This window comes from Parambassis ranga, chromosome 15 (assembly GCF_900634625.1).
Source record: "Parambassis ranga chromosome 15, fParRan2.1, whole genome shotgun sequence".
Taxonomy (NCBI): Eukaryota; Metazoa; Chordata; class Actinopteri; family Ambassidae; genus Parambassis; species Parambassis ranga.
In genome coordinates this window covers 10,607,809-10,634,622 of record NC_041035.1, presented here as the reverse complement: position 1 = coordinate 10,634,622, position 26,814 = coordinate 10,607,809, and the positions used below count along the sequence as shown (strand labels likewise).

The 26,814-nt window shown below is 41.7% G+C and overlaps 2 protein-coding genes across 3 annotated transcripts; both read right to left on the bottom strand.

Annotated features, from left to right (window-relative positions):
- Window positions 1–8,446: 8,446 nt before the first annotated feature.
- LOC114447459 (oligodendrocyte transcription factor 3-like) lies at window positions 8,447–9,304 on the bottom strand. 2 transcript variants are annotated; one of them, XM_028423736.1, is made up of 2 exons: window positions 8,773–9,304; window positions 8,447–8,736 (listed from the first exon to the last, which is right to left on the bottom strand). In XM_028423736.1, exons 1-2 carry the CDS (start codon window positions 9,302–9,304, stop codon window positions 8,447–8,449), a joined length of 822 nt encoding a protein of 273 aa, XP_028279537.1. The 2 variants fall into 2 exon arrangements, with proteins under 2 accessions (XP_028279537.1, XP_028279536.1); XM_028423735.1 differs by having other exon boundaries at window positions 8,447–9,304.
- Window positions 9,305–20,437: 11,133 nt separating this feature from the next.
- Window positions 20,438–26,273, bottom strand: LOC114447802 (uncharacterized). Its single transcript, XM_028424269.1, has 2 exons — window positions 26,132–26,273; window positions 20,438–23,146 (listed from the first exon to the last, which is right to left on the bottom strand). The coding sequence occupies exon 2, from the start codon at window positions 23,077–23,079 to the stop codon at window positions 22,282–22,284; it is 798 nt and encodes a 265-aa protein (XP_028280070.1). The 5' UTR covers window positions 23,080–23,146; window positions 26,132–26,273; the 3' UTR covers window positions 20,438–22,281.
- Between the last annotated feature and the right edge of the window lie 541 nt (window positions 26,274–26,814).

Genomic DNA, 26,814 nt, shown 5'->3' with positions numbered 1-26,814 from the left:
TGAAAGTGTAAATACCAAAGAAGAAGAATTAACTGGATATCTGGCACTTCAGCCTCTTTCCTAATCTATAACTGTTCATTCAGTCTGAACAGTAAACTGAAGTTCATACACCACAAAACTGTCACACTGCGATCCGATCGTGGATGGGGGATGGTTCTGGATGGCTTGGCGTTTCTCCCTGGTGGTAGTGTCATGGTTACCAGCTGCTAGATTCCAGTGCAGCATCCAGTGGCTATTAGCACAGCATCTGCTGCTGCTGACATTTTCAATATAGCAAATCAGAGCACTGCTGCTTTCATGACATTATGTGCTTGAGAGAAAGATGGCTGCACAAAACGACACTGACTTCTGCATCAGGAGTTTTATCACATCTATTATACATATTGATCAAATTAATAGTCAAAAATTCAGGTAATTCTTTATGTGTTGCTATATAGCTGCAAAGACTGCTGTGACAACTAAACAAACAGGCATTTACACAAACTAATTTTGAGAAAATTTTGCGAATGTGTTGTCTCACTTTGGTTTAAGCACGTTATTTTTGCAAAACTTTACTATGATGTGCAGTATAAATCTAGTCTTTCCTACAAAATACGCAGTACTCATGCATGAAATGAGTCTCTGGTAGCAGAAGGGTTCCTCTCTCTCCCTGTTACACATACACACAAACTCACACAGACAAAACAGTTTATCTGAAACTGCAGATTAACTAGTAACACAAAAGATTAAAATATTACAGATGTTCAACACGGTTTGCGGACATGTAGGAATTATAAGATCATTGTTTTGACAATACACACTTTCTACTGCAGCATGTGCACACACAGACACACAGTTCACACTCTGCTCCCCTGTGTATCACTGTGTCCTGTCTGATTGGGTGAGGTCTCAAGGGAGTCATTAAGCACAAAGCGTTAACATCTGCCAGACATTACTGAGCCAGAGCTGTTGTGATTTGTCCATATGATGACTCTGGCCCATACAGACATTGTGTGTGTGTGAGTGCCTCGCTGTCCACCAATGCTGTCACTTCTGGTTTCACACCCATGATAATGCCTGTTTATAATTAGAGCTGTGCCTTCCTCGTGCGTTTCACTGATCTTGGCCCAGCCATGCCAAGATCAGCTGCTGTAGCTGTGTTCACTGTGAGATAATTGTGTACACACAGAAACAACTGAACACTAGATAATAGCTTTACAATAAAAGCTCAGAAACATGTTGTGGTTTTAGGAGCTTTTACCTGGACTACACTGTGAAAGGGGGTTCATGCTAGAATTTAAACAAACAAGTAACCAGCTGATGCAAACCGTCCTTTAACATTAAACTGGATCATATCTGACTCCAGTTTAGATGCTATAGGAGGTTACTTAGCAACAGACTTCTGTTTCCATCCACCGTCAGCTCAGTTAATACTTATGGTGTTGTGTTTACATCAACTCTGAGCTTGTTTGTAGGTAATATGTGAATTGACCTCAGAGCTCATTATTTGCTCTGTAAAACAGAAAATTGCTTGTTTTATGCATACCTGTTACTCTATTTGTAAATTGATTTAATTACCCTTTAAGCTGGCTAACACAAATATTGCAATTAAAGCACATCATGATAAAAGTAGCTTCACTCTCTTTGAGAGAGTTAACAAAAATAACAGCATCCCCTCACACAGAAAATCACCTATTTACAACTTGCACCTTTTAATAGCTACTACAGGCAAATTTCAGTTAAAGAGACAATCAAAGACTTCTGGAAACACACAAATTAGATGCACTGATGCGTCTGTCTTTGCCCCCTCCAAGAAGAAGAAGAAGAGCTTCATCCAGGACATCAGAATGTGTTGATGCATTATTTACATGTTTGTTTGCTCTCCAACAAGCTGCCTGTGTGTTGTTAACGTTGATATTGATCAAAATCACCAACTGTGACGAGTGTCCGCCTGGCAGCACCGTCAATGAGGTCCGAGTGTGCCAGCTGAATCCAGGCCAGAGGGAGGAGGCTAATGTCTGCTTTAACATCACCGCCAGCTCACAGAGAGAGGGTTAGGAAGCGGGCTAACGCCTGGGTTAACGGCGCTGCCAGATCACACAGTCAGAGACAGACCTGAGGAAATGTAATGAAAAGGTTTGAAACCTTCAGAGAGAGCTTAACAGTCTCAGTCTCAGATTCACCTCACATCTATTCAGTGAGAGTGGAGAGGTGTAATGTATATGCTACTTCTGCTGCCAACTGATAGAGAGGTCAGACTGGCTGTAGGGTGTAAATGTGGGCCTAAGCCAAGCCACGTACGTCGAGTTGGAGGGGTGTAATGTGTGCCTTTACAATGCTGCCAACAACAGAGATGTTAGAAAAATTCCCAAAGGCCTGTTTGGATCCCTGTTCTTTCAGAAAAAAGAAAGCGTATTCTTTTTTGTACATGAATTTAAAAAAAAATGTTTTATGAGGAAATAGACAATGAAATACATATTTTAGCTTCTACTTAAATTTCCTGAAATGCTGTTTACATTCCAAAAAAACAACAACAAAAACAAAAAAACGTATGGGCTTAAAAAAGGAGCAAAAAAAATCTGCATCATGGGGAGGTGCTGAAATCCTGTAAAAATAACATGCCTCCCTCCTTCCCTGCATGTACTCCACACTCTCAGTGAACCTGCCTGGCCTAAACGCCTTAGTCATATTTGGTTTTAAACCGTTTCTCACAGACCCATCCACTGAGGTCCTCCACCACATATAAACCTGTTTCCACACCAAACAGAACTCAGGGATCTGCTTAGATGAGCAGGGAAACGTCTTCAAGAAAATCCCAAAAAAAGTCCACTTGCCTCGCTTCAACCTTCTGAATGAAAATGACCTGGATGAACATCGTTTTAAACTGTTATGGCAGCATGGATGAAGGAGAATTTGGAGGTCAAAGGTCAATCTCCTGATCACTGTCAACAAGAATATTTTTTTCTGCCGCTTGGCTAAACTTACTAGGCAGGCCCCAGGCAGTTTGAATGTGTCCACATTGGAAGGGATTTCATGGCAGACAAAGTGAGAACTGTCATCTTTAACCATGAGAAACAACTCAAAACATTCGCAGAAGGACATCATGTGGCCTTCAAAGTCGTTAAAAAAATGTAAACTCATTTTAAAACTTTTTCTGCCCCTTGTTTTTATGTTGTTTTCAGCGGAGGAACATTATCAAACACATTTTTATTTCATTTTGGACTGGGCTGTACAAAGAGGTAGTCTGATCTCTCTATTTGTTGTTGTCTGTTCTTGGCTTCAGTCGTGGCTCGCTCTCTTCACGACCATGTTTCACTTTGTCGCCCGACTCTCCCCGCTGAGAGGGGACTGTCACCCAGCACTGTGCCAGGCCCAGAGCTGGCACACACACTCACACACACACACAAATGACTCCTATATTTTAGACAAAAAAAACCTCCTGCTCTGTTTCCCTGTGTCGTCGTGCTGAGAGACTCGTTCCTCTGGGCAGATTTGAAGCATGTGGTGGCCAGAGATTTAGATAGATATATTTCTCCCATTAACATCTGCTCCCCTGGCCTGCTCCGCTCTTCTTTCCAGAAGGCCATTGCATACACACCCGCCCACACTTACATATATATACACACACACACACGCTGCGGTTCATCCATGGTTGACAATCAAGGACAGTTGGTTTTGAGCAGTGTCAGGACAGTTAGACTCTCACGGGGAGTCTCCAAACTACAGGCGACTGGCACGCAGACAAACACTCAGAGAGCACATTTACGGCCAAACACTGAACGCCATCTGTCAGTCACTGTAGGAGGATATTACTACTGACACACACACGCACACACACTTTCTGTCTGGCTGAATCTGTATTTATCACACAAAATTCACACCAAAACAGGCTGGTGTGTGGACAAGTGAACGTGTGTGTGTGTGTGTGTGTGTGTGTGTGTGTGTAAACACAGCATGTACAGTGTTAAGTAGATTTTTTTTATTGTGTTCTAACAATTGATAATATTGATAACGATTACAAGATTATTTACTAGACTTATGTAAACTTAGCCACAGCACAATGAACATGAACTGCTGCTCTTTACAGTGAGCACAATAGTTCTGACAGCGTTGTAATGTTACTTCCATCTGTTTTAATTTTTCTGGATTCTTCACTCTCATAAAATAATTTACAGTTAAGTTATATTATATCATTAGGCTGTTACTGACATTTACGCTGCATTTAAACATAGAGGTCAACTGTGAGTTTGAGCTGCTTTATTTCAGTATTTCTAAAATATTTTATATAAATACAGCACTGCCCAAAAAGTGTTGAAAACATAAGCTGATAACTTAGCTTTAAAAACTAAAAGTGACATTTCAGAGGGAGCAGACTGCAGTTTGCTCTCTCTGCGGTGCTGATCTCATAGGATGGTGGAGGTTGGTGTTACGGGCCCAATGCAGTGTCAACAACCAGTGTAAGAGCCCATTGTGATTTAAACAGCACACCTTGGTGGGTCACTTGTCATTAAATTTATAGGTAACAAAAGACTACAAAAAACAGAAATCCAGCAGAAGCAATAAAATGGTCAGCACAACAACAAGGGAGAAGAGATGGAAAGTAAAACAGCCCGACAACGAAGCTGAGCTAAGACATATATTATTTACTTTCACAATATGAGTACATGTTGTTTTTGATTTTCACATATAGGAGAACTTTTCAGTATAATGAACACCAACTTAATTTATCCTACACTGTGTTTGACTGTCCTCTAACAGATGACACAACCAGCCTGAAACAATAACACACAGATATCACTCTGCAGCTCCATCCTCTCACTTTCCTGCACCCTGCACGGACAAAGGAAAGTGTCAACACCGCTCCTCTAACTGCACAATTAACATGCAAATGAGCTGAGTCGCTAATGGCGATGGCAGAGCGCTCTTATGATGGAAATATGCTTTCTGTTTTGGCAGTATGGGTTAAACATTAGTCTGCAGAATCAACTGAGGACATGAGGGCAGAGGGCCCTCAGGGCTTCCCCCAGGGCAGAGAGAGAGAGAGAGAGAGAGGTAGACTCAGAGAGGGAATGGCCTTTGCACCTGCTTCACTGACTATGACGATCACACACTCATAGAGCATGACCAGGCGGTTATAATCAGCCTCGTTCAGGCTGTCAGCCCGGTCAATAACTTATCCCCACAACTGCTTTTGTTCTAGCAGCAGCTCGGCTGATGCGGCTGCTGCCCCTTATTCAACTGAAATTTATTTTCAACTGCTGCCCTCCGGCTCTGGCCCTGCAGCCGCTCATTGACAGAGGGTAAACAAACCAGCAGACCACTTCACCATTCACGCGCTTCCACACAAGCAGGACCTGCACAGTCCTGAGTGGCCCTTTAAGCACCACAATGCAAGTGCCATTTCCTTCTACTTCATCTATACTTGGAGAGAACACTGACATCTTCAGAACTCACACCAAAACAAAACAGAGAGGTAAATAAAACAAACATCCTGACTGCTTCCATATATGGAACAGGGATGTATAACAGTAGCAGCTGTGAGTGTGTTTTAATATCATAAATGGAAATTTAACTTTGCAGACTTGAAGTTTTTTTTTTGGTTACTGGGGCGATCAAAGTTGCCTTGTTAGCATTTGTGTCCAAGAGTGGACAAAACAAAACAAGGCCCGTCAGTGTGTCACACAATGCAGTTAGTAAGTGATAAACCTCGAGTGGCTCAGTAACAGGTGTGTGCTCTGTGGAGGAGCAGCCGTTTGTCAAACAGCATGAAAAGAGGTGTCAGCGGCCGGCCTGCCAACCAAACACAGCATTTCTGTAGACATTACACGTCCGTTCACATATAGAAACACACATGTGATGTAGGATGTTTTTGATCATCTAAGGGTTTGAGTTTGAGTTTCTTTGTTCTCAATACTTTTCACAGCAAAAATGTTTTCTAATATCTACAATATTTTTTGGGATATTTAACACCTGTGCTGCACAAGTTCTGCAGCTTTTTTGACACTTTATTTTTTTACTCAAAACTTTATTGATTTCACAGCTCTCTGCCTCACTTTTCTACACCTGCTTCTTTATTTCAATTTCAACATATTAAAATGTTATGTCTTTCTATACTGTCTCTCTTGGCCTGCCTCAGAATCTCAGAGTCTGATGAGGATCATGATGGTGAACCCTGCCAGGAGGAAAAACACTGAAAGAAAACCTGTATTTCACTTTCACTTTATTTACAGGATTTAAAAAAATCTCAGAGGCCTGTGGCATTTACAAATAAAAACAGTGCTTTACATTCATCTATTTAACATTCAGCTAGATGATTTGCATCTGTCTTGTGCATTATTTTTTGTGTCTTACTTACAAATGATCTCCCTCTATAAGCCTGGTAGCGGCAGCAGTTGTCTCAGCTTTACTCAGCTCCTAATTAGCCAGAATTAAGAAGTATTTCTCGGCCCATTGAAGAGTCCATTTCCTTTGAAACCACAGCATAATAAACCTTAAGTAATTACCCCAACTCATGACTATTAACTCGCAAACCGCCAGCTTCCCTTGACAACATCCTCCTCAGTGTTGTGTGGTTAAAAGGCCATTGCAGCTACCCAGCTATTTACATCCCATCTGGCAGCGTGCGAGGGACACACAGGCTAGACTCATTCCTAAAGACAAAGAAGAAGAAGTGTAAAATGAACTCTTTCACTCTCTCAACTTAGCTACGGAACTTGTGTTTTCTTCCCTCCAAATAAGCTACAAAAGGGGGCTTCTTCTCTCCTTTTTCTCCGTCTTTATTTTATTTTTAATCCACAAACTCATTTGCATGCGCGGTGGCCGCGGAGGGGGTCTGAATGTATAATCTTCTACATTTAGCAGCCTGTAATCCCGACTCCTTTCTGTGATGTGATTTTCTCCTCTTGGTCCCCCATGAACAATTAACTTGTAATCTCCACAAACATACATTCTGTCGCTGCAAAGATGAGACGGAGGAAAACACCCAAGGGACCCCGGGCGGACAAACCGCTCTGCGCTCCCCGAGGCGGATCACCTTCTGAGCTGCTACCGGGATCAATTCAGCTGGGCTCCATTAGGCTGCAGCCCCGTCCCTCATTTCAGCCTCCTCTCCTGCTTTTTAAACGTGTGTGTGTGTGTGTGTGTGTTAGCTGCTCGTGTTTGCTGAATAATATCCGTGTCATGAGGGGATGTTTTAGTGAAACATGAGGCCTGTAAAAGCAGAGGACGCAATTTAATAACATATGTGAACTTGGTGACGAAGAAGCTTTGAGTTTCATATTAGAACTGATCAAACATGTTGTTTTTAAAATGCACAACACTTTAAATGTTTAAAATTGTATTTTTAATTAACTGGCTGTTTTTTTTGTTAAAATTAAACATGTCAATTTATAATATTTGAGCAATTCTTGGGTTAATTATATCTGCACTTTCTTTCCTTTCATTTAAAATAATAATAATAAAAATGACCCAGAAACGTGTTTATGTAAATGCGTCCAGGTGTTTTAACTGAGGCCTGGCTTTACTTTTGAAGCATTACGCAAAAAAAATGCTTAAAAAAAATTTATAATAAAATAATAAATTAAATACTTAAATAGGTGAAATGTGTGAGAATGACATGCATCTTGGATAAACGTTAGAATGGTTTAATTCTATGAAAATAAAAGCTTAAAATGCACAATTAATCTAATGAAAATGTTTTAAACTTGACAGGACAGAAAACTAAAACTGACATAGTAAATTGTTTCAGAGTTTCCAGTGAATATTTTAAAAAAGGAAGAGAAAGACTGTACATGTTATTTATAATTCCAGTTTTATTGAAATTTCATCCAGGGACGCTGGGTGATAATAAATATTTTTTTATCAGTCATCAACAATGTACAAAAATAAAGACACGGGGGTCTCTGGGCATAACAAATTCAGTTCAGCAAAAACAACCATGCTGTGACCGTTACTTTCATGCAAAAATAAAAAAAGAAAGAACTTCAGAGCACAATAGACATACAAAGAGCCACACAGTGATAAAAGTCAAATGATTCAAAATAAATCTGCACTGTGGCAGATTCCTTTAAGCCAAACACACACATATTGTCAACGTTTTCATTTAGAACTCAAGTTTTTTTTAATCCTTGGTACAAGGCACAAAGAGCATTCTTCGTTTTCACAAAATGATTTGAAAAAGTTTAAAATTAAATCAAAATGTTCATGCAGCCTCCTTCACCTTTCGCACTGTAAAGACAAACACGGGAGGAACGTGGCATCTTGTTGCATGACACAACTTTTTTTTTACCTTCAAATGGCAAAATTAACTTCTTTAAAAGTCCTTGTTACAAGGAGGAAAATAACGTTTTTCTCATACAGCAATCAAGAAAACAGACTACACAACAACATGCATCAATGAGGCCAATTCACCCTCATGCCCTGAATTCTCTATTTACAAACATCATCACAGTCTGTCGGACACCGGGCATCATTTCATCCCGTCCTTCCCCTCCCCTGAGAGTCTCGTTAGGCCGGTGGAGGTGATGGGAATGTGTGGAGGAGGAGGCACCTGGCAGATGGTGCAGGGACACGGCAGTCCGGCCCAGTGCTGGAAGCCGGAACCCAGCTGCAAGGCCGGGGGCGCAGACGGGGAACCCTTCATCAGGGAGTGGGGAGCTCTGATGGACGTGAGCCCTGGCAGCGCGCTCGACAATGTGGAGGACGTGGAGGAGGACAGCGCGCTCCCGAGGAGAGGGTGCACCTGGTGCGCGGCGGCGGCTGCTGCTGCGGCAGCGGCTGCAGCAGCGGGACCACCGGAGTGTCCACCGGGGCCAGCAGCGTGCGCCACGGTGCCACAGTGGAATGCCGAGTGCTGCCCTCCATAAATCTCTCCCACCAGCCGCTTCATCTCGTCCAAGGAGCTGGTGAGCATCAGGATGTAGTTCCTGGCTAGAAGCAGCGTGGCGATCTTGGACAACTTCCGCACCGAGGGGCCGTGTGCGTAAGGCATCACCTCGCGCAGGCCGTCCATGGCCAGGTTGAGGTCGTGCATGCGCTTCCGCTCCCGGCCGTTGATCTTCAGACGGAGCTGGTACATTTCCTCCTCGGTGACTTGCTTCTTCATCTTGTACTTGTTGCTGCTGCTGCTTCCCACAGACATTGCCTTGGGGTCACCAGAGCGCAGGTGATCACCGCCGCTTATCTTCTGGCCGCTCTGCGTGGAGGAGGACACGGAGGAGCCGACGTGGTGGTGGTGATGATGGTGGTGCACGTTGTGGTCTCGAAGAAACATGCTGTCCATGTCCGGGGAGGAGGCTCTGCTGCTCGGGCTGGAATCTGAATTCATTTTATGGGTTTGCTTCCGAGGTTGTTGGGTAGGAGGTCGCTGCTGGCTTCCTCCCTCTCTCTCACTTTCACTCTCTCTCCTACGCTCTGCCTCTTTCCGGAGCTTTTAGTCACTCTGGTCACCTGATGTTGCCTGGATCCCTCCTGTCCCGCGCTTCTGTCCTTCTAATCACATCGGTGACCACTTTCTCTCTCCGTGTGTCTCTGTGACTCTGCGGTGAGGAGGACACTGATAGTGGGTATTTATACATGCGGACAGACAAAAGCGGCTTTCCTATTCATAACGCCTAGTTAGGAGGATGACGTGCCAGTTAGAAAGGGGGCGGTATGCTTTGACTGTCCCAGTGACCGCGGTGCGCATCCATTCACTGCCATTGTCAGGACGCTGTTGGGGGGCACAGCGCGCCTCTGCTCTCCTCTGTCCTCCTCTGGTAGATCAAAAGTTGTTGTTCTCTGACACAAAAATTGCATATTTTATGCGTTTTTTTAAAAAACAAAATAGTAATCATATGGGGGAAGTTGTTTTTCCAAATTAGGCTATGACGTGCACTGTGTGCTGCGTAGTTTACGCACAAAAATCTTTCTTTATAATAACGTGAAAAATATTCAAAATTTGATTAACCAGATGTTTGATCGAAGAGAAGAAGCTGGACCGCGTTCTCTTAAAAAACTTCACGCTGCACTCACTCTCGGTCAAATTTTAAACCAAAGGCGGTGGTTGCCTGTGGAAATGAGGAGGAAGGATTCCCCACTCAGCGGCTCCTGCAGCGGCTGCAGGGGAGACGGGCCTCCGCTGGGAGAGAGGACGCTCGGCATTCTGCTGGCCATATGGCAGCATGTGGGCGTCGGAGTTTAACGAAATATTACTGGATAATAATAATAACCATCATCGTTATTAGTTTTATTATCGTTATTATTCCAAATTATTTTATTTAAATATTTTTTCAGTTTCAAAAACAAGTTTCCGTTTTCATGTAATTTTGGACTAAATTCAATTTTAAACTCAGAATAGTGACACACTGCATTCATGTTCCACCATAATCACAGTTATTTAAAGGGCAAAAAGAAGATGGAAAAAAAAAAGATATAGAGTACAGCTAATCAAGAACTGTAACACAAATACCTAACCTTTGGAACAAAAACATACATTTACTCAAGACACAACAACTGGCTAATCTTTAAAAGTATATTAAATCTGTATTTAAATATCATTGTGAATGCTCCAGATTGAGTCAGCATTGTGTACATTGAGCTGCTGAGAGCACTCTCTCCACTCTGAAGAGTCTACTCCAGATCTGTTTTGTCGAGGTGGAGTGGAGGAACACCAACAATAACATGTGGAAGTACTCTTCCTCTGACCACCACCACCACCACCACCACCACCACCTCTCATCCCTCCATCCATCCATCTGTCTGTCTGCCTGCCTGCATGTCCGTGTGCACCCTCACCGAGCCACCCAGCCAGCCAGCACTTCAAACCCGGATAATAAAGTCTGTCTCAAACTCTGCTCGGTGCTCTGTGAGATAGATCCCCCTGGTAGAACAGTAAAAATGTGTATTCACAGCTTCATTGTTGGCCCAGCAAAAGAGCCCTTCTCATAAAGGTGCTGCCAATGCAAAGAAAAGCGCTGGTCGGCTTTGCTCTCTCTTGGTGGCATTTGAAAGTGTAAAGCTTTGAATACCAATTGCTTGAACTGGACATATGTGAATCCGCTGTAAGCCTACTAATCCTGTCCCCAAGTGTTTCTTTGTGTGTGGGGCAGCCTCGCACACCCAAGAGAAAGTGTTCCTAATCCGGCCAATGTGGAGAAATGTGTGAATGAGAGGGACAGAGGAGTGTGTGTGTGTGTGTCAGGTATCAATTTGTGCAGGAACACATGCGTTTCAAAGGGCTTTCTATTGCTTATGTATTTTGGTGTATTTGAGTGTGTGTGTCCACCGGAGGCCTCCAGCTCCACACCACCAGGACACTGGCCTAAATGGAGGCAGTTATTCACCATTCCCCCTCACTACTGTCGCAGCAGGTCGCCCATAATGTGCTCTTTTCACTGCGTAAGCTCCTCGCTCTCCTTTCATTCCTCTGTTAGTATCTTTTTTATCTCTCCTGCTCTCACACTCTCTCTGGTTGCTGGCTCTGCTTGTTTGTCTCTTTTTTTGTCTTCCTCTCTCTCACAAACGTCTCCCTGTCCTCTCACATCAGTTTTCCTGGCAGCAAAAGAACAGTTACAAAACAAAAATCACCGGGTCAAAACTTGATTGTAATCATCAACTTCTTTTCAGCATCTGTGAATCCTTGACAGTTTTTAGAGTAACACATGCATTATTTTTAGACTGCGTGTGTGTGTTTTTATCTTTTTGTGCTCAAATGTTTGCACTTTCACCCAAAAGACCACGGCAGACAACAAATCTACCATCAATCTGTGCAATCAGATGATACATTTCTAACTATGGTTTATGGGTTGAAAAGCAGTTCTAGAGTTCAACAAATGACAGATTATTGCTGACTTTTGCCAGTAAATTAACAGGGAGCTCTGGAGCCACACTGCAAGAACCTGCAAAGTTAAATCTTTGAGGAGTAAGACAACCTAATACTAGCAGACTGTTTTATTTTTGTAATTTAGATCAGTGATCTGCAGTTTTTTTTAACTCATTCAACCTTAAATCTTTGGACTCATTTTTGATGTTAACTTTTATAATGACATTCAAATTACAAGCAAAGCTCCTCAAACTGTCATATAGCAGCAGAAACAAAGCAGAAACAAAATCTTTTAACACTTTTCAAAACACAAAACACTTTTTGCCATCTAAAAGCATGTAAATAAAAGGATTTTCTTCATTAGGAGCATTTTTGCAAAACACTGTCAGTGATGTTGACTTTTTAGACATGAAATGTTGTATCTGAATCATTTTTACCTAAATTTAATCAGAATCAGCAGATGTAAGTCCGAGGCTACAGTGACTGTCCACCACCAAACTCATCAGTAGTAGAAATTATAATATACTGAAGGAGAACAACTCATGCAGCTGCAGCTGCCACACAGATAGGCTTTAACATTGTTCAAAATTTCACAGCCTCAAAAACAATCACCCATAGGTTTGAAGTTGAAATACATCGGAGGACGCCTCTCCCTCTTGGATGGTGTAACCATGTAAGAGCAGTAAAAAGTGAATGGACGCTTCGCTCCAGCAGGTTGTGAAGTCAGCACCAGAGACTAAAACACAACGGTGTCAGCTGAATGTGTCTGAGATTAAAGGTGGGGGCCTTAAGTTCAGGGTCAGAGGTGAAGGTTGCTTTTAAAGAGTAACAAAACAATAAAATTAGCATTATTATTACCTATTACTATTCACACATAATTAAATTCTTCCTTTTTGATCATTAAAGGTTATTTGCCTTTAATGATTAAGTGCCTTCCTTTTCTCCTTATCTTGAATATGAGGACCTAAAATGGCAACTTCTTGGCCAAAGAAACACAGTGGCAAAAACTGCAGTTCCCTCAATGACCACTTGATAGCTCCAAAAATTCCTCTATATTCATATTTTGATTTAACGTTTAAGTTCTGTTATTTTTGGTTTAAAAAAACACTGCAAAAGGAAACATAAAGGCACAATTACCTGATAAAATTGTTGTTCAACAAATATTTGAAGAGCTTGAGGCAGCAAGATCCAGGGATTTGTCCTAAGGTCCTGTCATAAGGAGAGAGGAAAACTGAATTAGACTCCAGTGTTAAACGCAAACAAACACCAGCGAGTGATTTTGTCACAAAACGCAGACTTCTTCAATTCTTTGAATACAAACCAATTACAGTGAAAACAAACAAGCTTTGTTTGTAATGACTTCTTGCTTTTTATGGTACTGTAAGGACTGCCTGAAACCCTGAATGAACAAACAACGGTGGCTAACATGGTGCACTGTTTGTTTTAACATTGTGTGGCTAAGTTAAGTTAGCATTATAGAACACAGAAGCACATGGTTTAAGTTGCTAACCTAGCATCGTGTCAAGTCTTTCTGCACATGTAGGTGTTTGCTCCACTCCATGTTCTCACCAGTTTGAAGGTCCAGATTGTCAAACAGGAAGTGAGCGATTCCATTGTGTTTGGTAGTAAGGGGTGTCAGACCGTACCATGATGGATAGAGAGTGGGGGGGGGGGGTCCTGTTTTCCACTGGTGTATCATTCTGTTAACAATCAGTACTGTTGACATTTATTATTAGTAACAATAAGAATAAATGTTAGAGCTGTTCACTTTTTTAGCAATACAACACAATTGGTACAAAATGGTTTCTCTCATAGGAGGCGCTTCAGGTGTAATAGTCCTGGGACATACAGTGTCAATTGACAAGGATGGAATCAGTGCTAAGAGTCAGCCTGACATGACTCCTTATTTTCCTTCAACCTATAAATACGTTTTTTAAACTTTACCATCTAAGTTTTGTCTATGCCCAAATATTGTTATTTTTTTTTTTTACTTTTTTTTTACTTGAATATTTCAGCTCTGATTTCTCTTCGAGCTATTCAGTCACTTGGATGAGTATGTGAAGCCAAGTGCTTGTGTAACTGTCCTTTCATTGTACCCATCAAAGACACCATCAAACCACAGTTTGAAGTTTCACAGAAAGATCTCACAAACTCTGGAGCATTCCAACGGCAGATGGAAGACAGCAACACGAGGATTCAGGATCTCAGAGTGAAGCGTACATCAAAGGTACATCCGAGAAAACAAAAATTTGTAAAATGAAAGATGTCCTGCACCTCAACAAACTTTTAAAAGCCTGTTTTTTCTTCACTTTCTCATTTTTCTGTGGTTAAATTCCAAGTTAAAGCAAATATCAAGATTTCTGTTTTGTGAAAAGTAAACAAACCTTCAAATTGGAGAAAGCCTTTAATTAAGGAGCTGATCAAACGATTAAAATCTCGTTAATTACAGACCTCACAACCATCTCCGCCGACATGAATATTGAGGTCCTAATTAATATTTGTGGGGCTGTTTTGTTCTGGGAAGACACTGGCGTTAATTAGGCAAAAACAAGTCAAATTAACATTTCAGTAATGAAGAAACATACCTTCATCTTCTTATTTCTCTCTGTCTGAACACACTCTGATACAGATTTGGCATCTCAAAGCTCTCTGAAGCATGTTGATGATGAGTTTTATCAAACACAAGCAATAATGTTTTCTACCACTCAGTTTTCATCCCAGTGCACAACTGATCAAGATGTTTTTTTCTAAGAACAGGAACATTTTGCTGCTGTGTGAAAAGTCATGATTTGGTTTTGTTCCTCACTTTGCTACTAAAGCACAAGATTTCTGTCATAGTTACACTGAACTATAACTCATGCTCAGCAAATGCCAACTGCACATTTAGATATGCTAGGTGTCAGGTTACTACAGTTGTTTGTTTGTTTCTTCTGATGCTATGTCTTATTATCTGTGTTCACTTTTGGCTTGAAGTCTCTAAAATGTTACAGTTCCCCCCTCTATTGTGGATGAGAACTGTCTCCATACCAGCAGGTGGTAGTGAATCCAGGAAGTGTCAAGTCCAAAATGTCACATGAGGTCAATATTTAGGGACTGGAACATATGTAGGTCTCTATGTGTTCATGGAGGAGGGGACTTGTCCTGATAGGGACCACATGACAGGAGTGGTTATCTATGTAACATGTGTTTTATGTTAGAAATTTGTGTATTTTGACATAATCTTAACCCTATCTTACACTGTTTTAATGCCTAACCTTGTAGTTTTTATGTCAATTTCAACATTTCAACAGAGATCAAGAACCAAGGACAAAAATGAAACTTAACATGGGGTGAAAACAGAACAGCTCATAGTGTTAGGGGGTCTTGAATCCCGAATTCCTGAATGACAGTTGGTTGTGTTGCATGTAGCCCCACCATCCCACAAACTACTTTAATAAACTGACTTTTGCAGCTGCATCAGCATTATCAGGAGGATATATTATTGACTAAATGCATTATTTACTTATTTAATTTTTGTTGCCTTGTCTATTCTGCTCTGCTCTCCAATGTAGTAAAGTTAGCCTCGTGCTATCTGTAGCCTGAACAGACTGATTCAAGTCATATCACACACATTGCAAACTGTTAAACTATTCCTTTAACCTTTTTAATCATTCTCTCCAGTATCATCTTCCCATCGGTCATCAGTCATTGTCCCCCTCCTCATTAGACTCACACAAACACACACACTCACAGAATTACACACACACACACCACCAGCACTTAACCAGCCTCCAGCCCGGCCCACCAGCTTTTGCAACAAGGTTCTCCTTTTAACTGTCCCTTTCAGCTCAGGACAATCAGACACCTCCTATTGCCTCCTTTCAGGCTGCGGCTCCAGCCTCGCCTCCTCTCCGCCCCATTCTGCTTCCCTGTGTCACTTTGTGTCCGCTTCGCCCCCTCGCAATAGGTGCACATGACCAGAAAATGAAGCAGGGGTCTCTGCAAGCGGGGAATGAAAGCGAGTATGTTTGTGTGCGTTTGAGAGAAAGAGGGAGAGAAGCAGAGATTAACATGTGGAATTTAAGCTGGCTGAGGGTGGGTGAGTTGGCTTACATGTAAGGAGGAGAGTTCCAGGTCTGTCTTGTGCATGACAGACATCCATCTCAAGACAGCTGCCTAATTATAAAGGGGATCCAAACAGGGTTGTAAACATGCAGATTCACACACATGAAAACAAGACCACAGCAATGTGTAAGGTCTGCTTACTGTTAATTATTTCATCATTAACTCCTAATGAAGAACCAATTCAGACAGCTGCCCTCCTGCAGTCAGTGCTTGTTTTTACACAGTCTGAGACGTTCTAGTGAAAAGTAAAATATCAGTGTGTCAAAAAGGAGGAGATGGAAACATTTAAAGACTGCAGTAGTATCCCATCAACTGTTGCTAAAAAGATAAAGCACAAATGTTCATTGTTTGTTAAGAGTTTGCTTCTGATTACTGAGGTTGTTCAACATCAAATAGACTAGTTATAATAACCATCATGAACTAGGCAGAAGAAAGTGGATGCTCTAAATTGAAGGATTCTCATTGCTCTTCCATGTTTCCATTAAAATTAGTTTGAATGACTGGGGTCAAAGGTCAACAGACTTCTGAGGCCCACTCATGAATCACCAGCAGGCCTTCTGACCACAACAGATACAGTCCCCTCAGACTCTTCATCAGTCTGAAATCATAGCATCTCGTCTTCAGTGTAATGAATCTCCTGCATATTTAAATGCTCAGCTTCATCTGTCCTGTGACATCAGTTTGCTCCCATGTACAGCAGTTTTATAGCTGTGTGTCAGCCCACACATACTTTTCTGTGCATGTTCGAAGGCACGTGTGACAAGTGTAGTATGTGTGTTTTGACTGCACACACTAATAATAATAATAAAAAACACACACACCAGCGCAGGCCACATTTTTCAAGTTTGTTTGACGCATTTAAAATGCTAATAACCAGTTTATTATGTGCTACATCAAATGCAAATGTTCTGTTTTACTGCCACCAAGTTCAGTCGACGTTAGCATTTGCATATCTTATGTCTGTCTCCTTAGCATGCACGGAAGAACTGGATAGCAGGCAGACTCCCAATAAATAACATTAACAGGCACATTAGATAAACAAGCTCCGATGATGCTGCTATTAGGGAATGCAGAGCCATAGCCTGTTTAAATGTAGGTGTTTGACACAGCAGCATATGGTGTGCAAATTCCCCCAAATCAACCCAACGCCTGCGTTATCTGGAAATGTCAGGGAGAGCAGACGGATTGAAAAAACATCGCTTTAACGGCAGACGCTTTACGATGTTGAGAAAATGCTGCAGAGGAATTTGCCTCTTTAAGACCAACTGGCAGTTGTTGTTTTCTGTGTGTGTGTGTGTGTATGTGAATGAGCGAGACAGCCGTTAAAGACCATAGTTCAAACTTTAATTGTAAATGAGAAAGTTTGTGTGGTTTAATGTTTGGTTCACTTTGTGTGTCTTAATCACCATCAGGCTCCATTCAGACACACACTGAGATGTGAAGTAAACTGAAAATCCATAAAGGAAGTCATATATTCCAGTTAAAGCATCTCCGACTGTCATGGCAGTAATTCATTATGAATGTTAGATGGGACATGATGACACTTTAACGCTGTGATTTTGCAACTTTTTTTACAGTCTCTTGGTGAGGTGGCATGTTGACAGGTGTGTCTCTAACACACAGATAAAACTGTGGTATGTTGTCATTATTCCCCAAAGCAAATATGATTATGATGCATTATTGACTTGTGAATTTGATGTTATTTTATTGTTATTCTCATCATGTCTGTCTTTCTATATTTGCCAGCCTTCCCTCTTTCTCCTGATTTACCCAATAGAATTTATGCAATTATAACTGCATTAGGACAGTCTCTCTTTAACCCATCGTCTCCTCTCTCCTCTCTTCTAAAGACCACTTGTCATGAATTGCCAGCGTTCACTTGTTCTTCCATTTGTACTCACTGTGCACGCGGGCACACACCACAAAACAAATGCTTGGAGTGGAGATGCTAATGCTCTGAGGTTGTGGTTCCCTCCTTCTTCCTCCACCCAGCCTGCCCAGTAATCTCTCCTCTCCTTCTCTCTACTCCTAATCCGCTCCACAGCCGTGAAAACTCTCCATGAGAGAGAGATGACCCGTTCTAATGAGTGGAGGCAACCACCCACATACACACACACACCCGCGGAGGGTCCGACCACAACACACACACACAGCAGACCTTGCTAGGCTTACTTGGCTTAGTTTCCCAAATGAGAAAATGCACTGAGCCAAGATCACAAATGAGTTAGGATATTGGAAACTTTGCCCTGCTGTCACTTGAAGGTTTTTTACACCTTACACCTTAAATTATTACATCATAAAGGCAAATCTGTGGCTCCACTCCAAATACCTGTCAATCAAACATCTTATTTCAACAAAATAACACTGATTTCAATTTTTTTTCAGCTATTTTAAATATCTCTGTTTACACAAGTGAATCGCTGAGAACTCTGATCTCCAGATCAAGAAAACCATCGCACCAGCGTTTATCAGACCAGCTGTTTTGGTGAGCTGAGTGTATGCAGGTGTTCGGGAGCTCTCTGTGGGATCATTCAACCATTTTCCTGCCGGCTCTGGACACTTGTTTATCGGACTGGTTAAAGTCCGTGCAGCTGCTTTTGTAAGTTGTTAGCCAGTTGGGTACACATTATTGCGCCTTCATCTGTCTTTAAATTGGGACTTAAGATATGTTGTTCAGTGTGTCAGTTTCCAGAGCTGGTGACTGAACAGACCCATTTTTGAACTTTTTATTAACTTGTATTTTTTTACAGTGCCTAATTTGTTTTTTTTTGTGTGTGTGTGTTCCAAACATGAGGCTGTGGTCTTTATTTACAGCATTAGCTTGTAATATTGGAACAAAAACAGCTGTATTACATTTTCTATTAGCACCGAGAATGTTTTTTTGGGTCACATTAATTACATTTAACACATTATATCATAAAATATAATATCAACTGTGGTAAAAACAGCATTATTAATATCTTAATTTTTCACAGGAAAACATGTCGTCTGACATTTCTCACCATGTGCAAAAAGTTGCAAACATCATTTTCTTTCATATTAATTTAATTTGTACATTTTTTATAATATTATTATACTTCCTTTATTGTCAGCCATATGACAATAATCCCCCAAAACTAAACATTCATATTCTTTTCTTTTTTTTTGGTCAAATACATAAGAGACCTGCTACACTTTCTGACACACAACCTACAGCTAACCCAGGCTGCTACACACAGAGAGAGAGCAACACTAGAGTAGCATTTCCTGTAGACCAGCTCCTCTGGCCTTGCTTCAACAGATGGCCTGACAGATCCCTGGACAGGCTTGTAAGGTGGAGGAGAGAGAGAGAGAGAGAGAGAGAGTGGGGTAGGGGTGGGGGAGATTGTGGGAGAAAGGGGGACTGTGAGGTTGGCACTGACAGGGGGTGCAGGGTGGGTGAGGGAGGAAGGAGACATATGTCCACAGTCCTGGCCCCTGCTGACAGACTGTCTCTGCTGGCTGCTCAGTGGCTGGCCTGGTCTCTCTCTCTCTCTCTCTCTCTCTCCCACACACACACACACACACACACAAGAATGAAGCAGTTTTTGCCACTAAAGATAACTGCATGTCAATCCTGTGGCCAAACACCAAATCTTAACCCTGCTCTCCCCGTATGGGAGGAGAGTCCACGTGATGTGACTAAGTGAACAAACTGTTGTCCCCATAATGTGAGTCTTACACACACACACAAACTTCCTCACAGTCTCCCTCTCCATCTGCAGCTAAAAGACCCACGCGCCCCGACAATGAGGTGACCATGTCACTGCCTGAGCCAAAGCAGAGAGAGGGAGATACAAGAAGGGGGGGGAGTGAGGGAGAGAGGAGAGGGAGGGGACGAGGGAGGGACACATTAACAAGCTATAATCTCAACTGCCTTATCCATAATGCATTGTGTGGGCCAATTTACATGGTGCTGGTCCCTCTGGGAGAAAGGAGATCATCCATCACATTACTTTATTAGCTCCCTCACACTCTCTCACAGATGCGTGCGCACACACAGACACACACACACACATCATTATTTGTCTCTCCCTCTGTTTTGTGGTCCTGTTTTGTCATGGTTGTTGTTTCAAACTGCTGCTGCCTCTATAAAACAACTCCAAACTGAGTCGTGTTGTGCACTGTGACAAGCAGGGAGTCTGTTTTTATTTTAAAATACACCGGCAGAATGTATTAAAAGTGGCACAGCACCCAGTATCAGTCAGAGGATTCAGGTAAATGACCCAAAATTAAGATGACCACACAAGAACAAACAACAACAAAACAAGCAGAATATTATTTTAGACCTAACATGCAGCAAGTCGAATTGAAGAGCTTATGGATATGTTTAGGCACAACAGTGATGGCATGTAAAACTTTGACATAATTATCTGTTCATATCAAAACACTGATTATTCCTCTTTCATAACACTGTTTAAATTCAGTTTGTAATCATTTTATAGAACTATAGGCTAATAAAATTATAGTGAATATGAAAAACATTTCTTATTGCCTTCTCTGAATGAACAAATATATAGTGTTTTGTGGCACAAACTGAAATTTCTATTATAACTTATATTACACTATTATAGGCTACTATATATACTTAATCTAAATTTAGGAGGGAAAGAAATAAGTTTGATTTACAGGTCATTTTGTGTGTGTGTAGTCTGTTTCTCCATGCATGTGTCAGGGAAATTAATTGTTGGCACTTTAGCCACACACACACACAGACTACAGATCCATCAGATCCCGCAGTCCTGTGAATAAAAAGAGCTGTAATTGCAATCATATATGTGGAGCTCGGGCTCTGCGCGCCATACCGTACCATTAGTATCACAAATAAGTAATAATTTGCTAATGACAACATTATGTTGAGTCAGTTTAGGGGCAATTAAAGTGAGTGATATTTACATATGCCTAATGAATCACCGAGCGTGGCAGTTCGGGCGCGCTCTAATGAATATTCATCCAGGCAGTTCTCCCCTGCGCGCTGCAGTTTATAAACTGAATTATGGCTGATTTGCCCTTTTAAAAAATGAACATGGGCGCATCTCCCACAAGGAGGCGGCGAACAATAACGTCTGATTATAAAAATGTTTTACTGCTGAACTGCCGGTGAGGAGACGGCGGCAGCGTGGTTCGGTTGGAGGGAGACAGCACCCAAAAATCAATCCAGTTTAGTCTCGGACCGTCCAGCTTTTCTTTTTTGACACCAATATTTACAGTGAGCATTCAGACCATGAGTGTCACGCTTAACTTGGAGATGATTTGTGTTTTACTGGAGGTGTTTTATCTGAAGTGGTGGAGATGATGCGCTGCGAGTCTTCCGCTAATGGTCCCCCCGTGTGCGCGCCGCTGACCTCTCAGGTGCGGGATCAACAGGCGGCATCAGTTTGTATTCACAGGCCGCTTAACAAGATGGGCCGCGCGTTTATCATGCAAATCAGCGGCTCTCTAGCAGGTGTCAGCGCGCACTGGCACACGTGTATGCGCACACACAGCGTCTTTAAGCGGGACTGCCTGCAGTCATTATCACATTACCAATGTAACCATACACATGCGGCTCCAGTGTGGAGGCTGACATGCAGCTGTGCTTCATAATGACCAGAGAGACATCCACCCAGAGACAAAGAGGAAAATCTAATGACCACATTAACACAACCTTTACCCTGACTTTAAAACGTACAGTATATTGTAACATTTAGTCCAGTATAAGCAAAGATTTATTCTATTTTTACACACATTTCTTGCAATGTCTTTTCCTGACATTTTGATTAAAGTTGAACAAATACAGAAACCAATTTGTCAGTATTTAAACTCATAAGCCACAAATGATGTGTAAATAAATGTGTTTATTATTCCTTTCTTAAACAAATAAATAGTCTCTTAATTAATAGAGTCTATTTACACAATAAACATCACACAAACCAAAGACTTTTGTTGAGTGTGTTAAATTTAAGGATTACTTCAGAAAACTTGTTTGCTCCAGCTCTCCCTCTGTGACTCAAATATATCTGCTGCCATCTTGTGGTTCAGTTTTAAAACTACACGTGGTGTTAAAAGGAAAAGTCAATAGTTAATTTTTTCACAGCTTTTTAACATCTTTAACATGAAACTAAGAAGTTCTGATTTAATACTGACTGAAAAGATACTAACGTGTTTTGGAATCAGTGTTGGTCAGTTATAAATAGGTTTAGGATTATAATAATTTAGCAAATGTTTTTTGTTTTCCCCTTCAAATAATCTGAGCCAGTCTTTAAAGTCAACATAATCTGTAAACTAATGACAACTTTCTCCCATTTTATTAGGATAAAGGGATTATCCTTAAGGTAAAATTTAAATCAGAAGTCATACTATTAAAATGCCTGAACAGTGAGGAAGTTCGTCCTCCTGTGTCAGTACACGAAGCTGACGTATATGACAGATGTCTCTGGTAACTTTGGCAGGTGGAGATCGGGGAAGGGCAGGGTTCCATCGCTGTCTATGTGTGTTTGGACTGTGTACGCTTTGACCTCTGACCCCCACTCCAGCACAGAGCTGTGGATGATGCCCAGTCTGGCCTGTTCGTAATAAGCTGCTCCAAGCTCTCTGCCCAGGAAGATGTCCTGCACCTGGGATGACGACAAAGGCAAGGGATCTCTCTTTATATCTGGGATCAGGTCCAGATTTGTGTCTCTGTCCCTGTTGTATCTGTTGATGTCCAAGTGAGCACCGTTCTCTAAGTCTGAGTTCTTTGCTTTGTTGGCATCTGGACAGGAATAGGACGGCCTCTGCGGCAGGTTAATCAATGTTAGCCTCTCCAGGTGCTGCACTGCGAAATGTCCATCTGGGGACAAAGACGATGTCCCTTTCGATCCTCCGGGGCCGCAGTGGATCAGCGTGAGTTGCCTCACTTCTGAGTTGTTAAGCAGACGAGCTGTGTTTGACGGCGACGTGAACCAAATGGTCAAACGTCTCATCCTGAAGACAGGAGACGAGTGCGACTGAGGGCGGTGCAGTGCGGAGAGCTGGATGTCCTTGCACCTGCAGTCTGCAAGTGAGGAGGTGCTGCAGGGCTGCGGGTCCTGGCTGCATGAGTAGTAGAAAAAGCTGTTGTGGGTCACATAGGCCAGCCGCAAGTCAGAGCGCTGGAGCGCCACTGACACACACAGCAGCACACAGAGGAAAGGAGCGGGAGAGCTGAAGGCAGGCATCGCTGCTGGAGGACAGGGTCAGGGCTACATACTGACTGACGGTGCGTTCAGGTGTGTGTATCTGAGCCTGTAAAAGAGGTCAGACAGTTGAGTATTTGCACAGCAAGAAAATACTTTTAAGTTAGTACTATTACTATTTTGAAGATTTATTCTCACCATTACCATTTTTTGAGCCCCAAAATTTAATCAGTTCATCTTTGAGCCTAAGATTGTACTGAACTTCTGTCAACATATCATGTTCACAAAAGCATGGCAGATGGAGAAGCTGAAAACAGTAAAACTGTGTTCTAAGTGGCACAAAGGGAACTAGCTCTCCAGTTACAAGTGCAGTATTTTGACTAAATACTGCCAAAGTCTTCACTATTATTTGAAGGATTATACAGAGCTGAATGATGGGCAAGAAAGCAAAAAGTGAAATGAAGAAATAACAGGAAATGTTTTATTATGACAGCCTGCAGCTGCATATACAAAAGCACACTTCGTGTGTGGCTGAATTAATGAGAAGATAGGATTGTAGACATGTTTTGAATATGACTCTTAACTTGTGTTTTTGCAGTCACAGCCCCTTTCAGTCCTGTTTGAGCTCTGACAGAACGAGATCGGAATTTGCCCCTTTGAGTGACTTTTTTTTTTGGCAGCTTCTTAAGTCTGTGGCAGGATTATAAAGAGCCTTGTTTTATTTGAGCCAAAATCTTCAGCTCCATAAGAGACACTGACACTGTGCCTGCAGTGGTACAAATAAGTAGATTTGGTCATCATTAGTTCAGACTGCCTGTTGTGATGTGAAGCTGTCTGATGAATGTCCCTTAGGCTTGTAAAACAATGGAATAACATCTCAAACATAACATTTATGCACATGATTTTGGATCAGTTTTAATGTTTTGATTGTTTTGTTGTCTCTGGTTTTCTAGAGAAGCTGCGCTAAATCTACCTCTCATCAGGTCCAAGGAACTTGGTGACCCAGTGATCAGACACCTTCCTGGGAGATAGTCAGCTTTGTGACAATGTCAAGATCACGTCATGGATCATGCCCCTTGGTGTGGTGACAGTAACTGGCCTTCGAGGACAGGTGTCATCTCCCAGGCCGTCTCTGCCATGTTTGAATCCAGAAGACATCTTTCTCACCATGACATAAGAAGGAGCACCACAGATGTCCATGTCGACTGAGGCAGAAGATGACCGCACAAAGGCCATCGTCTCAGACACCCAAAGAGCTGAACTACACAAAGAGCTCTAAGACTCTCCCTCTACTTTACCCCAAGAACCTATTATGCTCATGCATCAATACAGACAGTCATAATACAATTAGCCTGAGATTGTGTTACATTCTTAGCGCTTTTGTAGCAATAGTTCACTACTCCAGTATGTTCGAGTGTATAAATGAAAACAAAACACTCTGGTTATGTAAATAAACCTCTTTCAGTTCAGGTCAGCTTTTATACAGGCGCCCTTGTTCTTGGAGTCTGCTGTAAGGCACTCTGAGGTCATTCCCCTGGGTCTGTCTCATCCATTAAATATTTTCTTACTGCAACATGATGAGTTGGGATGTAAACGCTCTTACAGCTGTTTTGGATCATGACTTTGTCTGTCTCACACACACTGTCCGTGAAGGGCGTGTTCTTCCTGAACTACATTGTTTGGCACTGGGAGCCCACATTAAATTTCACAAACACACACATTAAGAAAATTATAACTGTGCAGATTGCCTTGAGATTCCAGAGAAAACACAGTTTTGAAATCTTGGCTTTCACAGAGGTCTGGGTAGATTTTCTGGTTTGGCAATAATATCAGAGCAGGAAACAAAACCTTCTGCCTCAATCTGAACCCTTGGACTGAGCTGACCGCTACATTCTTCCTTTGGCCCAGAGTTACATTAAAAATAAAGAGAATCATCATCCACAGAATACTTTTGATGGAAAATTTCTTTGTTGTCTTTTGGGGTTTAACATTCCAATAGAAGAATAATGAATTATCCAGATTTTTATGTCTAAATGATTCCAACAATACAAAGTTTGTACAAGTTTTTAGTTTGCTGATAGAACATTTTTGTTTAAGTCACATAAAATACTGTGGGAGACGTTTTTTTTTTTCTACAATGAACCTGTATGCATAAAAAATGTAGATTGAAATTACTAGATCCTATGACACATTGAGACCTCAAGCTATAGAAATAGTAAGAAGTTGTCTTTCATCTAGCTGACCACAATTTAATCTGATCTGATAAAGCCTAATGTTAGTCATTCAGATAAAGTGGCTCCAAAAATGCAATACAGGCATCAGGATATTCCCAAAACTACTGACAAGTTCATGAAATCACACTAAGCTGGTAACATAACTGCTAATTGTCGCTTCAGAAAGTTGCTGTTAAACCCTAACAAATAGCCCAGCTCTTGTGTAATGGCCAGTCAAACCAAAGCTTTAATCCCCTGTTTCCAGTGTGAATGCTACGCCTAATAGCTGTCAGTAGATTCCCTGTAGACAGGTATTGATCTCCCTCAAGAAAGCAGGGAGACATATTTGGCCAATGACTGCAGTAATTACCATAAAATGTTAAATAATGTATGCATAAAAGCTGCCTTGTGGTTTTTTTAAACTGACCTCTACATGAACTGCTGCAGCACAACACTGCTTTAAATTACCAAGGTCAGTACAGAGTTTCCACCCACTGAGTTAAAAGTAAGCCGGTGTCTGACCACAGCTTCTTTAGCAATGAAATTCTGAGTTGATACGCCCCAGACCTCAAACATCTCAGTCATTCTGTGGGTCTGAGTTTGTCTGTTTTAAGAGTATACATGTAATCCCTGTGAATCAGTCCTTCTGTAAAAGTTATCTATACAATGAGTCCAACACCTCAGTTTCCCATCTGAGCAGAGTTACATAACCCAGAACCAAGCTATGAGATCATACAGCAGGCTTAACTTTCTGACTCTTTCACACACTTACTAACAACTAACTTAACAGGACAACAACACATGGCTGATGAAGTATACTACATGTTCATCTGCGCTACTACACATAGCCTACTGCCCAATACGTTTCACAGTTTTCTTACCTTTAACTGCTGCTGTGGAACTCATATGTGACTGCGTTGATCTGAGGCTGGGATGGGGAGGAAAACCCACACATCCAGCTGACGTCAAGATGTGGGAAGTACAGGGAGCACAAGGAAAGCTGTGACTCACTTCAAGGGAGTTCACTTCCAAGAGGAGACCCGAACCAAGAAGGAAGCAGATAATTTAATGTTTTTCTGAGTGGCACAGATAGTCAAATAGCCACTTTGAGTGTAGCTTTCATAACATTGTTTTGATTGACAACATTACATGTTTTCTCCTCTTTTTCCCCTTGTTGGTTTTTTTACACATGTGCACATGCGCGGAGTCTTGCCATGCGTTCCATGGGCTTTTGTCTTGTTGGCTGTGTGGAAGTCAGATTTACCGTAAAATGTTTTTAAATTTAAAAAATGTACAAATTGATCCTTCAGTAAAGTGAACACATCAATGTCCTTGGCAGCCTGAGTTTTTTTGTTTGTTTTTCCCTGCTGGGAAGATAGGTAGTTTCCGGAGAGGGTGCCGCATTCACGTACAGTCGGACATATCTTTACATGGACATGCGCTGGAGTGAATAATGAACAATAGGCCGTTGTAAATTCATTATTTGGGCATGCACAGCAACTACTAGGTAACTGCTATTAGTAATTTTCTATTTTCTTTGTTTATCATTCAGAACTAAAAGGCT

Coding starts and splice junctions, on each gene's coding strand:
- LOC114447459 (XM_028423735.1), bottom strand. CDS start 9,304: ATGAATTCAGATTCCAGCCCGAGCAGCAGAGCCTCCTCCCCGGACATG.
- LOC114447802 (XM_028424269.1), bottom strand. CDS start 23,079: ATGCCTGCCTTCAGCTCTCCCGCTCCTTTCCTCTGTGTGCTGCTGTGT.